This window comes from Pongo pygmaeus, chromosome X (genome assembly GCF_028885625.2).
Source record: "Pongo pygmaeus isolate AG05252 chromosome X, NHGRI_mPonPyg2-v2.0_pri, whole genome shotgun sequence".
In the NCBI taxonomy this organism is placed as follows: domain Eukaryota; kingdom Metazoa; phylum Chordata; class Mammalia; order Primates; family Hominidae; genus Pongo; species Pongo pygmaeus.
In genome coordinates, this window is record NC_072396.2 from 116077496 (window position 1) to 116093299 (window position 15804).

Consider the following 15804-nt stretch of genomic DNA (forward strand, 5'->3'; position numbering starts at 1 on the left):
TTTGGTTCATTTTAGAGGTGGGTGAGAGGTGCTTTAAGGAGTCCCTCTGTCTGAAAGTGCTCTGCCCCCCGATCTTTACACAGCTGCCTTCTTATCATCAAGGTCTCAGCTCAAATGTCACTTCTTCAGAGAGGCTTTTCTTGGTTGCTCTACCTAATGTAGCTCCATCAGTTTTTCTCTATCCTATTGTCTTATTTAATTTTCTTTGTAGCACTTGAAGCTTCATAAAATTATATTAGGTAATTTTTGGTTTAAATGGTTATTTTCCGTCCCTCTCTACCAGAATGTAAGCTCTATGGAGGCAGAGACATAGCTGCTAGGTAGCTGGCACATAATAGGCACTAAATGACATTTATTGAAGAAATGAATGAATACATGTAAACTATTACTATTACTGTTATCATTAGATTAAAGTAGAGAAGATTCCAATCCCATTGACAATTTTGCAGTCAGTAGGCTGCACAACAAGGGCTAGTTTATTTTGTTTAAGGCTGTGCTCTGCACTGGCCTGACCCTCAAGGGCCCTTTTCAGGGCTGCCTGGGCAATGTGCACATGGGCCTTCTCAACTTGCTAAGTGGCTCTTCTCTGATTATCATAGATAAATTCCATGATCTTTTCAGCATCACACTGCTGGAGAGCTAGCCTAAAAGGAATAAATTTGCTTTTTGTTTGGTGAAGATAAATGCCAGCTGGTGAAGCATTTGAGAATCAATAGTAAGATGAGAGTCTGGAGTTCAGGGGCCAGGGCACAAGAACCAGACAATATGGCAAGTCAGACCTATCACAGGATCTAAATTTTCAGGAGACTCTACCAGTCAGGGCCAGGCAATACAATGCATCACAGAACCAGGCAGAGGGTTGAAAAATGAGGAAGACATGGGGCTAAGTAATCTGGCCCCTGCTAGGAGGGCACAGTCAAAACCTGATGATGTCTATTAGATACCAGAAATCAGGCAGGCAGGAGGCCAGCAGTAAATAGCACAAGCAGCTAGCACAGCTGCTAGGTAACAGAAGCCAGGGCAGATTGTAGTTCAGAATTTTAAAGAGCAGCTGCAGTGAGTAGGAATGTCATTCTGAGGAACCAGAGTCCCTGGAAGCTGAATGACCTTGAACACAGAATGCATTCAGTAAGTGTTTGTTGATTTCCTGACAGACAATAAGGCCACAAACTAGGGCAAATATGTAATCAATATGTTGGTAGAGTCTTACTTAATTAGTTGCTTCTCCTGAATAGATGTTACCTTCACCTCTACCCCTACAACAATTAAAATTGCAATGGCTTATGCTTGAAGATAGAGTTTATTGTTAGTTGTTCCACTGACAGATACAAACGTTCCCTAAAAGTAAAAGTCTGAGCATTTAAAATCTTCCCTCAGCCAGGCAAGGTGGCTCATGCCTATAATCCCAGAGCTTTGGGAGGCAATATTGGAAGGATTACTTGAACCCACGAGTTTGAGACCAGCCTGAGCAACATAACAAAGCCCCGTTATCAAAAAAAAAAAAAAAAAAAAAAAGCCAGGTATGGTGGCATGTGCCTGTAGTCTCAGCTACGTGGGAGGCTGAGATGGGAGGATTGCTTGAGCCCAGGAATTTGAGGCTGCGGTGAGCTATAATCATGCCACTGCACTCCAGCCTGGGTAACAGGGCTAGACCCTGTCTCTCTCGACATATGAGTAAATAAATAAATAATAAACAAACAATGAATGCATGCATAAGTAAATAAATAAATCTGCCTTCAACTGTGCTGATATTCTAATCAGGGAAACCTTATGGATAAAATTGTACAAGAGGGGAAAATGGGGAGGGATAGGAAAGATCATTCCTCCGTTTTGGTGGTTGGTAGTGAGAATGTCCTCAACATGTTTCTTAAAATATTACAGTGTGGTCCGGTCATCAGGAGAAGCTGGCCTGCTGAAAAGCATGCCCAGGTAAAATAAGGGACTGGCATGTGAGGTGGAAAATAATATTCTGGTGAGACATCTGCTGGAGGTTCTGTGGCTTCTAGACTCAGTTTAATACACAGGGAAAGGGCCACCACTGGTGGTGGTGGGAGTGTACTACCTGGTGCTGGGTCTATAATAAAGTCATCACAGGGATGGAAAGACTTGTTGACAAACCATAGAATCTTAATGACAAAGGACTATCTTTTGAATTTTAAAGAGGGATTATTTTAGAAAAAAGCAACTAGTCCATTTTTATTTAGCAGAGAGTAAACAAACATATGGAACTTGCTAGCTCAAGAAGAGGCATAGACTGAAGATACAAAGATTCAAGAAAACTTGATATTAAATGCACAGAAGACAAATCCATAACAGGTGGTTAAGGGAGAACTTGCACATGTTGGGAGCCATCTACAAATAGATCACAAAGCTAAGAGGGGTAAAGTAGAACAGGGATGGGAACTCAGTCCTCTGAACATTTGCCGAAAGTCTCATCTTTGAGATGAGGAATTACCCTTTCAAAAAGTAGAAGGAGTATGGAGAGGATTTACTCCTCTGGACCTAATTCAGACCAACAAAGACGAACTAGAGGGTGAACTCGAAGTTAAAGGCTTGTTGGGAGAAAGCAGGGACATCATCCTATATTTCCCAAGTTGTATGTTGATAGCCTAAATGGAGCAAAAGCTGTAATCCCAACACAGGTGACCCTTTGGTATCACCCTTACCCATTCCACAGTTCCCTGGACCTGCTATTTCTCATTCCACTATGCCTTTGACAAGTTCCTGTCTCTGGATAGGATACCCTCACCCTGCCCCAACCTCTAGCTTCTACTTCTTTCCTTTCTCCTTTTCTGTCTAGTTCTTGTTTGACCTTTGAGGCTCTGTTGAAGCCCCACCTCCTCTAGAAGCCTGCCCCAACTCCTTTCCTACAAGGCTGGGTTAGATGCTCCTCTTTTTTGCTCCCATAGCACCCAAGCCTTGTTCCATAAATGCACAAATCACACTGTAGAGGCAATAGAGGAGAGTGCCTAAGAGAGAACTTTAGACCCCGCCATTTATTAAATAATGTTGGGAAAGTTACGTAGCCTTTCAACTTCAAGTTTTCCTCATCTCAAAAATGATTCTTGGTAAGATAAATACTAATTGCTAACATTTATTGTGCTCTTACTATATGCCAAGCATTGTGCTAAGTGCTTTGCATATACAGTTGTCCCTCGATATCTGCAAAGGGTTGGTTCCAGGACCTCCTACGATACCCAAATCCATGGATGCTCAAGTGCCTTACATAAAATGGCATAGTGTTTATGTATAACGTAAGCACATATCCTCCCATATACTTTTTCATTTTGATTGTTTTTATTTATTTATTTATAGAGAAAAGATCTCACTCTGTCGTCCAGGCTGGGGTGTGGTGGCACAATTACTGCTCACTGCAGTTTTGAACTCCTGGGCTCAAGTGACCCTCCTGCCTCAGTCTCCTGAGTAGGTAGGACTACAGGCAGGCACCACCACACCCAGCTAATTTTTTTCAAAATGCGGTGGCTCACACCTACAATCCCAGCACTTTGGGAGGCCAAGTTGGGCGGATCACAAGGTCGGGAGATCGTATAGCCATCCTGGCTAACACGGTGAAACTCCATCTCTACTAAAAATACAAAAAATTAGCTGGGCGTGGTGGCGGGCGCCTATAGTCCCAGCTACTCGGGAGATTGAGGCAGGAGAATGGTGTGAACCTGGGAGGTGGAGCTTGCAGTGAGCCAAGATCGTGCCACTGCACTGCAGCCTGGGTGACAGAGCGAGACTCCGTCTCAAACAGAAACAAAAACAAAAACAAAAACAAAAGAACAATTTTTGGAGAGACAGGCGTCTTGCTATATTGCCCACGCTGGTCTTGAACTCCTAGCCTCAAGTGATCCTCCTGCTTCAGCCTCCCAAAGTGTTGGAATTACAGGCATGAACCACCATGCCTGGCCCATTCCATATACTTTATATCATCTCTAGATTACTTATGATAGCTAATACAATGTGAATGCCATGTTAATGGTTGCTATATTGTATTATTTAGAGAATAATGACAAGAAAAAAGTCTGTACATATTCAGTACAGATGCAACCATTCATTTTTTAAAAAATATTTTTGATCCACGGATGGTTGAATCCATGGATGCAAAAGACATAGATATGAAGGGCTGACTATATTATATTTGGCTATATGTCTATAAAGTAGCGACTATTGTTCTTCTATTTTTCAGATGAGATACTGAGGCACAGAGTGGTCACACAGGCAGGAAGTATCAGAGGTAGAGTTTGTACCCAGCTCTTTTGACTCTGAAGCCCACACACATAGCCTCATAACTGTATCACCTAAGATACTGCATGTAAAGTGCTCAGCACTTTAAGGTACTTTGCATATGGTAAGCATTAATAATAGCAGCTATTCTAATTGTTTATTTGCGTTCCCCATTAGACTATGAACTTCTTAAAGATAAGGATTCCATCTTCCTCAGTATCCTCATTGCCTGGTACATAGGAATTGTTGAAGAAATGTTTATTGAAGGAGTCTATAAAAGATGACAGGAGAAACACATAACCAAGAAAAGTACAAACGAGTAGCACCATCCTGTGATAATAGCATCAGGAAGGATATGGACTGGAATTAGGAGGAAAAGCCAGAGATAACCAATAAGAACCTTTATGACCTGACCAGAACAAAAAAAAAGAGTGTTTGATGGGAACTACGTGTGTATCCATGTTAACAAGATAGGAAAATATTGGCTGAATGATGGGTGGAGAAATCACCACTGATTAAGTAAAAGTAGCTGCAAATGAATGGTAATAGCCTTGAAGGAGGTCACAGTGGCCTGCTAGGTCATGCCTCTGTCCTTTTTCGCTTTTAATTTATTCATGATTATTGCAACTGTATACAACAAATCTTACATACCTTTACAAAACCAGTCTTACACCTGTATCCCTAGGTAAAAGTACAGACTGGAGCTTGCATACCTGGATTGAAATCCTGTCTTTGCTACTTACCATCTATGCAACTCGGGACAGCCTGATTAACTGCGTTGTACTCTAGTTTCCCTATCTGTAAAATGGATAATAACAACACTGTCTACCTGATAGCATAGTAGTGAGGATTACATGAGTTAATTCACGAAAAGCTGATTTGTAATAGTGCCTGTTCCTAGCACTCAGTAAATATTGATTATTTTCATTATTATTATTAAACTTTCCACCTTGTTATTTTACATTCCTTTGTCTTTATAGATTATTATTCATTTGAATGTCTAATTGTACATAGTTGCAATCATAGTTTATACAATCTCTGGTGTTTGTTTGTTTGTTCTTGAGACAGAGTCTCCATGCGATGCCCAGGCTGGAGTGCAATGGCACAATCTCGGCTCACTGCAATCTCCACTACCCAGGTTCAAGTGATTCTCCTGCCCCAGCCTCCTGAGTAGCTGGGATTACAGGTTCATGCCACCATGCCTGGCTAATTTTTGTATTTTTAGTAGAGACGGGATTTCACCATGTTGGCCAGGCTGGTCTCCAACTCCTTACCTGAGGTGATCCACCCGCCTCGGCCTCCCAAGGTGCTGAGATTACAGGCGTGAGACACCATGCCCAGCCTGGGATTGATCTATTGATCTATCTATAGCTCTATCTATCTATCTATGTGTGTGTGTATATATATATGTGTATATATATATATATTATATATATATATTTTAGATGGAGTCTCGCTCTGTTGCCCAGGCTGGAGTGAAATGGAGCCATCTTGGCTCACTGCAGTCTCTGGCTCCCGGGTTCAAGCGATTCTCCTGCCCCAGCCTCCCAAGTAGCTGGGATTACAGGTGTCCACCACCACACCTGGCTGATTTTTGTATTTTTAGTAGAGACGGGGTTTCCTCATGTTGGCCAGGCTGGCCTCGAACTCCTGACCTCAAGTGATCTGCCCGGTTCAGACTCCCAAAGTGCTGGGATTACAGGCATGAGCCACAGCGCCCAGCCCAATTTCTGTGATTTTTAAAAAATTACACATTTTGGGTTTAGACACTTTTTAATGTATATACAGAGTCTTCATGTGTATCATTTTAATAGCTGCCCAATATTCCACCCAACGAATACCAAGCCTGCCTGACAGTTTTTTCAACGCTTTGGATGGAAATCGATGGCATGCTTCTTAGATCTTCAGATGACACAAGACTAGAGGGAAAGCTAATAAACTGGATGACAGGATAAAGACTCAGAAAGACTTCAACACCTTGGAGCAAGGGGCTGGAACTAATAAGATGAAATATATAGGGATCAATATAGAGCTTTGCTCTCGGGCCAAGTGCCCAAGTACAGGATGAGAGAGGTAGGAGAAAGGCCAAGGGTTTTTGCTGAAAGCAAGCTCAAAGTGGATCAGTAGAGTGACAGAGTTGGCCAGATACTTCAGTCATCCTGGGGGGCAGGGTGGGCAGAGGCAGAAGTAGATTATCTATAATTAAAGACAAGATTACTCTTAGGCCCATGTATGTTGTTGCAAATGGTTTGCACATAAAACTGGTGAAATCTGAATGAGGCCACTGGATTTTATCAGTGTTGATTTCCTGGTTGTGATAATGTACTACAGCTATGCAAGATATTATGCCTGGGAAAAATGGGTGAAGGATTTACAGATTTCTCTCTCTATTATTTCTTCCGAATACAATGTAACTACAATTATCTCCAAATAAAAAGCTTAAAAAATAGGATTGCTTTTGGACATCATCTTTGTCTTTTCACTCAATTGTTCAGTAGCCATGTTGAGCACCTTTATATCTTAGGCCCCTCTATGGCAGATGCAAAGCTTACTAAGATGGGAGTCTCAGTCTGGTGGGAGAGAGAGGCACAGATGTCTGAAATACAACAGTTTATGTAACATAATGGAGATGTGTTCAGAATGCCATGGGAAACATGCATTCTAGAAGAAGCCTGCAGCTGAGAGTGGGGTTAGGGAGGATAAGAAAGGCTTAAGAACAGGTAGCCCTTTGGCAGCAGTTGGAAAGATGGGTATGAGTTTGCCAGGCTGGCTAGGTGAGGATGGGTATTCCATTCAGAGGTAATGGCATGTGATGTACAAAGGTCTGAAGGGCTGAGACACTTTCCTGTAGCTGGAGAACAGCAAAATGTTGACAAAGGAGGAGAGCAGTAAAAGACTGGAGAGGCAAGAGTCAGATTACCAAGGCCCTGTTTGTTATGGTAAAGAGGCAAGATTTTATGGAGAAGATTCAGATATTCTGGCAGGCATGAAGCCAGTGGGGGCCAGGATGCAACAGGTATTTAGAAAGAAACTTCCGCATAGCAAGTAGGAGATTGTTTGGAGAGAAGACCAGATTGGAGGCAGAGAGACCAGTCAAGAGTCTGTTGCCACAGTCCTTGGGAGAAATGATTTGGGCCTGAACCAAGACAGTGGGATAAGTGTGTGTGTGTGTGTGTGTATGTGAGAGAGAGAGAGAGAATGAGAGAGAGAGAATAAGAGAGAGAGAGAGAATGAGAGAGAGACAGAGAGAAAGAGAGAGGGGTATTCAAGGGATACTTCGGAAGTAGATCTGATAGGGCTGAGTGACACACTTGATGATGTGTTTCATGAGGGAAGGTGTAAGAGTCCCAGATGACTCCTAGGAGTCCGGCTAGTGTCATTTAATGAGATGAGGAATTAAAGGGGATATAGGCTGGAAGTGAAGATACAGAGAAAAGGAATAAGGAATTTAGTTGTGGACATCCTGTATTTGAGGGGCCTGTGAAACAGCCAGGTATATTCAGGAGGCATCAGGAGATAAGGGCTGGATCAAGTTAGCTTCTTTTTCTCTCACAAGTCCTTTGTCTTCAGAATGATAATGTCTTTCTAATTGCTTCTCTTGACAGCAGATGAAGGCCACGTATTCCCAGTATGCAATACCAAACTCAAACCCCCAACAGTACTGTCATGTGGTTGTCAGCAAGGACAATGAGTTTCCCTTAAATTGTATGCCTAAGGAGAAAAGATTGTTTTTTTCTTTTTTCTTTCTTTCTTTCTTTCTTTTTTTTTTTTTTTTTTGGAGACGGAGTTTTGCTCTTGTTGGCCAGGCTAGAGTGTAGTGCAATGGCATGATCTCGGCTCACTGCAACCTCTGCCTCCCGGGTTCAAGCGATTCTCCTGCCTCAGCCTCCCATGTAGCTGGGATTACAGGCATGTGCCACCACGCCCGGCTAATTGTGTATTTTTAGTAGAAACAGGGTTTCTCCATGTTGGTCAGGCTGGTCTTGAACTCCCGACCTCAGGTGATCTGCCTGCCTTCGCCTCCCAAAGTGCTGGGATTATAGGTGTGAGTCACCGCGACTGGCCTGTTTTTTCTTTTTTATGTGGAAGAAAAGCAATGGCATCTCTGGAGAATCAGAAGGAAAAGGATAACAATAAGCAGGTACCAAACTTTCCACCAGATACATAAACAAACTATCCCCTTCTCTAAAAGCAGAATCTTTCTAACTCCCTGGCTGAGTAACATGTATTTTAACAGGTATGATAAATGCCTGAGGCCGGGTGCAGTGGCTCATACCTGTAATCCCAGCACTTTGGGAGGCTGAGACGGGTGGATCACCTGAGGTCAGGAGTTCGAGACCAGCCTGGGCAACATGGCAAAACCCCATCTCTACTAAAAATATAAAAATTAGCCAGGCATGGTGGTGGGCACCTGTAATCCCAGCTACTCAGGAGGCTGAGGCACAAGAATCACTTGAACCTGGGAGAGAGAGGTTGCAGTGAGCTGGGGTCACGCCACTGTACTCCAGTCTGGGTGACAGAGCAAGACTCCATCTCAATAAATGAATGAATGAATGAATGAATGAACGAATGAATCCCTGAGTTGAGGCGTTTAAAAGAAAACATAAATATGAGTCAGCCTTCTACGTAGGAAAAAAAAATCAACTGATAGAGGGAAAGTTGAGGTAACATTACTGCTGATTTGGCCCCACCATGACAATGCTTCTGCACATCTGACACCCCAAGATATAATTTTGTGTGTGACAGGTGCCCATTCTTTTCAATTGTCCCTGCTAGGCAAGCGATAGGAGCAAAATGTCAGTTGGCAACGGGGGTGTTAATAATCATTACAAACTCGCAAGGAGGCATTTCATAAATTTCCTCAGCAGAGTACACATGAAAGCATAATTGGCAGGGACCTGACCTCCTGAAAGGCACCTCTCATTCATGTATTTAATTCTGTTGAACACTTTGATGGGAGAAAATGCAGTCTCCTGGTGCTCAGGCCACTACACAATTGCTCTTTATGTTGAAAACAGGTTGCTGTGAGTTCTGTCTCTAGAGTAATGCAGGAGAGGAAGCCATTCCTAGTCAACAGGCACTAGCGAGCTGATAAGCTGCTGTTATACACTCTTGGTTGGCTTAACCAAAATAGCACTATCTCTTTGTCAACCCATTTTGGACCCCTTCTCCTTGCACATTAATCTGGTTTCCACACCCAAGATTTAGCCCTGAGTTTCGGGAAGAGAGACAAGGAGCATGGCCTAGTGCAGGAGGTTTAATCATAGATTCCATTCTCCTGTCTATTAACATGCCACTGAGCTGTGGTTTGTGTGAATCCATTTTAGGAAATGCTGCTAGAGACAAATAACAAGAATCAGTTAGATAGCAATGTTTTGTTTTGTTTTTTTTCTCTATCACTGCAACAGTCCTTTTTTTCTCTGGCCTTTGTTATGGAGCACATTTCTAGAATGTCCAAGTCCACTGAACTGTCTTGGTTTATGGCATTATAAGGAAAAAATTGTATCTTAGTTTAATGACTAAGAATCTTGTACGACCTTGGGGTCATTGCCATGAATACCAGTGATGAGTTGCACTCTCCCGATGTAGGGGTGGAGATGGACAAGATGTAGGACACTGAGTTCAGGGTCAGCCCAGGACAGCTCCTAATAGCCTGACATGTACTTATTTGTTTTCTCTTGTCTATTTCCCCTAGCATTGATTTATCAGAAAATAAAAGCCGTTCTGAAGGCTTGAAGGTCCCCCAAAAAGTACGTCTTGACAGTACTAAGCAAAGGCACAGGAGTTCCATGTGTTCAGAGGCAGTGGACTCATGGACAGAATCATGAGTTATCTCTTGTGTCCTGAGACATTTCCAATTAGTGCTGGGTGACGCTTGGCCCACCTGAAACCTTAATGTAACAGGAGAGTGGATTCTAGTCCTACCTTCAGCCTGTCCCCTCTCGAGATTACACCTATGACTGGGGGTGCATTAAGACATGTTTGCATCCTTCCTTGATTCACAATAGTAAAGTTAGCTTTGGTAGCCACTCGTTCAGAGGAACAGCTTTGCTGTTTCATTAACTTGGTGCCACATTTTGAGTGAGGAATTATCTACCTCACCCCAATTAATTCTTTTAAAAATATGTAATGCTACCAACATAGTTCAGAACCAACTCTTTAGATGACTTCCTGGAATCTCATGTGTGTGCTTGTTTCTTTCCTACCTCACCTAACTTCACTTCATCTCCTAGTACCCTGTAGCAAGAGAAGAACATTCCTCCACCTCTGACCCTTTGGGTGGATCCACAGTGAGCACTGCCTTCACAGTCAAGTGGCAGTGATGAAGCTGTAGGCTGAAAACAGGACAAAAATGGAGAAGGTGGAAAAAATGGCAAAAAAAAAAAAAAAAAAAAAGGAAAGGGGATTGTCTTACGTGGAGAAGGCATTGTTCTGTTTCTCACATCGGATCCCCTTGCAGTTGTTAGGCTCATCGATAGCTCTGGTTTCATAATAGAAGTAAAGCTGGTTCAGTCCATTGGCAAAAGCTAGTAGTACCAGGCAGTAGATAAAGAGGAATTTGAGGATATCAAGCAGCATGCGTCCCAAAGAGATCTGCAGAGGTCCTAAGTGGGAGTTGGCTGTGAACAGGGATATGAGACGCAACGAACTTAAAATGTTGGATATTGCGAAGAGTGCTTCCGCAATTAGAGTCGGGTGCCACATTTCCCATTCCTCCCTTGGACGAGAACCATTATACTGAAAGAAACAACAAGTGCACAAGATGAGGGGTACAGTGAGCATTTATAAAACTTTCCCTTTTTTCCTTGCTTCCATACCCAAACAAAGCCACCAAAATATGCATCAAGCATTCATTATGCAACAGGCCCCATGCATGACACTATTTGTCTTTCTTGCCCCACCCAATTAACATGTGCTGCTAACAACTCTCTTCCTCCCACTCCCATCCACGTATATACCTGGGATGTACGCATAGAAGAATAAATTTTAGATCAATCATCTGCAGCAACCACCTGTGGCTTATCAACAGACATTTTCTAACTGTGGGTTTACCAGATTGTTGGGGAGTGTCACTGAAACAGAGGCACTAGTATGCCCAATGTAGTGGGGAAAAATCACCCTGCTTCCTAAAGATTTCAAGTCAAATGTACTTCCTCAATCCCTCACTGGGCTCTGAGCACCATGGACAACGTGCTGTTACTGAAACACAAGGAGTAGACGCAGCCTTCTCGGTATGCAGTGTTCATTCTCACTCCCTTGCTGACTGCAGTTTGGGGCTGATGGAGGATCCTTAGGGAGCCATTCACTGGAGCTTTCTGCTGAATTTTTAGCAGGCTGTAATGTATTCTACACTACTGCAAATGGCATGTCAACCTTTCAGGTAATGAATTTAGTACTGCCCCATACAGTGGTGAATGGATGTATTTCACAGTTCATTTGACAACCCTGTAAGTCAGAATGTTCCTTTAGCACACATGAAGAACCAGGGGCTTCAAGGAGGGAAAGAACCAATATTTATTGGGTTGGTTACCCATCCCAGGTTTCCAGCTCCTGGCATATTAGGAGTAGCCTTGTAGAAAGATGAATTCATTGTGAGATCTGAGCTCCAATTTGGGCATTGTCACTTAAAACTGCCTGTATCTTTTAATTTCACCACAAAATGAGGATAATGCCTCCTACCCACTGCACATGTTTGTGATTCTGTATCCATATGCAAAAGTCTGTGTACTCCATAAGTGGAGATGTTATGGAAATACAAGGAATTACTTATTACCTTCCCAGGACAGAAGTAGATTTTGCCTGGAATTTAATTTGAAGCATATTGCCTTGAGCTCACATTTAAATATCACAATTTCTCAGGACTAAATGTAAACAACTTTCCTGAGAAAATGTTGCATTGGGGGCCAAATTATATTGTTAGCACTTCTAAAATGTGCTTCAGTTCCAACAACTGAGGAAACTGGTGCGGTTAAAATCACTTGTGTGTATCCAATATTCTTCTCTGTCAGAGGAGCTTGGAGAAACTGCCACATTTGTGCTTCTGCTTCGGATAGACTTTTAGGCGGCCAATCAGTTTTATGTACTCTTGGCCAAATCTTATATTTCTACATTTTTCCTCCCCCAACAAACACGCACTGCATTACTGTGAGGGGTAGGAATGGTTATGCCTGTTTTACAAATGGAGGAAATCCAGATAGGCAGAGTGACTTGCTAAAGATCACACAGCAAGTCAGTGGCAGAGCCAGCAAGAAGTTATCCACAGGTCTCCAGACACTCAGTCTAGCACTATTTCTATTAAATGTTACTTATATGATAGTTGATATCACAGCACAGATGATAGATCAGCCTTTAAAGGTTTGAGGTATACGTGAAAGATAGTCTCTTTGCTGATAACAAAACAGACCTATGTTTTAAAACTAGAAATCATCAACTGGAACATGTATAGCTCATAATTTGGGGTTTTCTCTCTCCTCATCCAGAACTGTAACCTCAGGGATGTCTGTTGCCCATGGGATGGTGAATCTGAATTTGTGGAACACTCAGAAGTGTAAAACATGATTCTCACGGCAAATCTATACTTTGAACATAGATACTTTGCACCTTTGGAGAAAGATATAGCATGTATGTGCAGGGAATAAACATGGAGCTCATCTAGCATAGAGGTTGGCAAACTTTCTGTCAAGAACCAGATAGTACATATTTTTGGCTTTGTGGGCTCTATGGTTCCCATCACAACTACCCAATGCTTCCTTTGTAATCCTAAAGGAGCCCTAGACAATATACAACCACAAGGACATGGCAGAAGGCCAGGTTTGGCCCACAGACCATAGTTTGCTGACCCCTGATCTAACACAGTGGTTTTAAACTGTGTTCCTTAGAGCCTGGGGGTTCAATGGGGGCATCTCATAGCTACTGTGGGAGCCAAAGTGGAGGCTTAGAAGACTCATTCCTCAAGCCAAACTCAGTCCTTTGGGCTTTTTATATATTGGATTACTGTGTGAGTTTTTGCTTAAAGATGTGTTACCATGGGAAAAATTTTTTTTAAAGGTTGAGCACCACTGATCTAGTTTAATCTACTGCTTATTTATCAGAGGCAGAATCTACAGCTCAGAAAGGTAGAGGGATTGCCCATGGTAACGCTGCTCATGAGTATCAGATTGGGAATTAAATTCAGTCTCCTGACTCTTGAATTAGTTGTTGTTGGAGGCAAGTGATTTTTCTTACATCCTTTGAAATGGAATGCAGTTAGAAAATTGGCCTCCTTGCCCTTCAAAGGATGTAAATTGCATTTTATAAACCCTAAAGCAAAATATGAAGAGGAACAGCTTAATGTGGGGACTCAATAGTAATAAGAATTTGACGGGGGTGTTATTATGTCTTTAGCTAAGCACTGACTGAAGGAAAGGCCGTAACTCAGTGGGTAGCATAGTCCAGATTTACTTGGCATACATGGAAGCGAGGCAGTGGTGGAATAGATCTAGGTGGTACTATCCTAGAAAAGCAAAGAATGGTTATACTCCATTTGTAGAATCATCTGGGGGCAATGAGGGTCAATCTTATATATATTTGTTCCTTTTGAGTACTTTGGTGTGTGCCTTTTGGTACTTGCTTTAGATCATGTGAAGTGGAATAGATATTGTTGACTAATTTTGCACTCTAATAAAATAAAGGATCTTTAAAAACAGCTCATTCCTTGGTGCTTCTGTACTGCTTCAGTACAATGGTGATTGAAAACATTTCAAGGAGCCTATGGTGCAGTTCTTATGGCTTTGCCTCATAGAAGTTGGCTCAGCCTGCTTGGGGAAGGTCATCCAGCCTGGACTTCTGTGGATGGGTAGACCTGATTATCCCCATTTATAAATTCTCATTACAAATCCAAATTTTGCATGTGGCCTGTCTTGCTTTATAAATTCTTTTTTGGGAAGGACTCCAACTTCTTGGCAAAGGTCTCCTTTGAATAAAGTGTTTGCCAGTTAAGGGGCATTTACCCAGCTTAATAGAGCAGATTTATCCTTATACTTTGTGATGGAGAAGTATCTAACTCTTCGGAAGCCTCTCCAGTAAAGTCGGACAGGTTACGTGATTAGCTAATGTTGAGAATCTACAGGTACGTTTTTCATATCCCCAAATGTTAATCCTTTTCTTCATCATTTTTTCTAAGCTTTCCTGTTTCAACAAAACCCACCAATTTCTAGATTGGTAATTTAAGGTTCCTCCAGTGTGTATGAATACCATTTCCAAAGGAAGAATTTTTCCCTTTACTTTACAGTGTTACTTAGTCAGCAGAGTGCCAGAATGACATGGATTTCACCCAGGCACATTAACCAGGGATTCATTTTCCTCACCAGCTTTTTCTCTTAAGGAAGTTGTAAGTATGTGTTAAACGATCACCACATGTATAGGGCCTACTCTTGGGCTCCTTTCAAAAATGTTTCATGACTGCATTCAATATGCATGCTCTACATAACTCCCAAGGTCTTAAAATTTATGCAATATGCATATTAGGGATACAAAAATAAACTAAGTTGTTGGAGATTTGGGGGACAGCCATATTTCCATTCTAAAAGTCCTTAATGTGGAATTTAGTGCCAAAAAGCATGACTGACTATACAATCTTGGAGACTGAATTGTCAGCCTTTTCTCATGGAGAAGTTTAACTCAGGCTACAAGGAGGACAGCAATCCCATTATTTAATAAGCATCAGACCTGAACTCAGAGCCTCTGATTACCCAAAGTAAGATGTCAAACATGAAGCTATTTTCAGGATAATTCGAGCTGAATGTTGTGTGGGAAAAGCATTAAGGTGGTGTGTGTGTGTGTGTGTGTGTGTGTGTGTGTGTGTGTGTGTACATTATCTGAATTGGTAGAGAAGCACAGGTTGGGTGATACTAAAAATGCTGGATTTATAACTGCTTGAGTGATTATTCCGGTGGTGGAAGTGATGAGAAAGGAAGGGGCTATTAAAAGTCTGTGCCACCTGTAGTCAAGTTTCTGGGATTCTGCTACTTGTCATTATATGAAGAACAGTTGAGATAAATGGGAATGTTTAGCTTTGAGAAGAGACAACTCAGAGGGTTAGGGAGAGATGACAGCATATCAGAAGCACTGTTAGGAAGAAACAGTCTTCTTTTGTATGACTCCACAGGGAGGAAGAATTACTAATGATTGTGTCACAGAGAGAATAATATTAGACATATATAAAGTAGTCCTTTTTAATGAAGTGACAAGGATTAAGAGAAGCTTTTGGAGATAGTGAATTCAGTGAATTTTCTGCCCTGGCCCCATGCAAGCATCATTGAGCCATTATGTTGGCGAGGATATCGTAGAGAGCATTTAAACACCGAAAGCTGAAGACTCTTTTACCCTGAAAGTCTCAGAAGCTAATGATTCATTTGCAAGTTGTTCCATTTTCCACTTTCTTTGCGTAGGTGGACACTGCTTACAAACCACTGAAAGAATGCCTGTTTATATGGTAATTTCCCACATGGATTGAGCCATCATCATCATCACTTTTTCTCAAAACTCTTTATGCTCTCAGTGCAAATGCTTAATGTAGCCAAAATTGCTGTGTAG

General features: G+C 42.0%; 1 protein-coding gene across 1 annotated transcript in view; it reads right to left on the reverse strand.

Annotated features, from left to right (window-relative positions):
* Positions 1-15804, reverse strand: part of TRPC5 (transient receptor potential cation channel subfamily C member 5) — a 322611-nt gene that overhangs the window by 74771 nt on the left and 232036 nt on the right. Inside the window, exon 6 of the mRNA XM_054471093.1 lies at positions 10646-10968. Coding sequence (XP_054327068.1) covers positions 10646-10968 — 323 coding nt within the window. The remainder of the gene's footprint in view (positions 1-10645; positions 10969-15804) is intronic.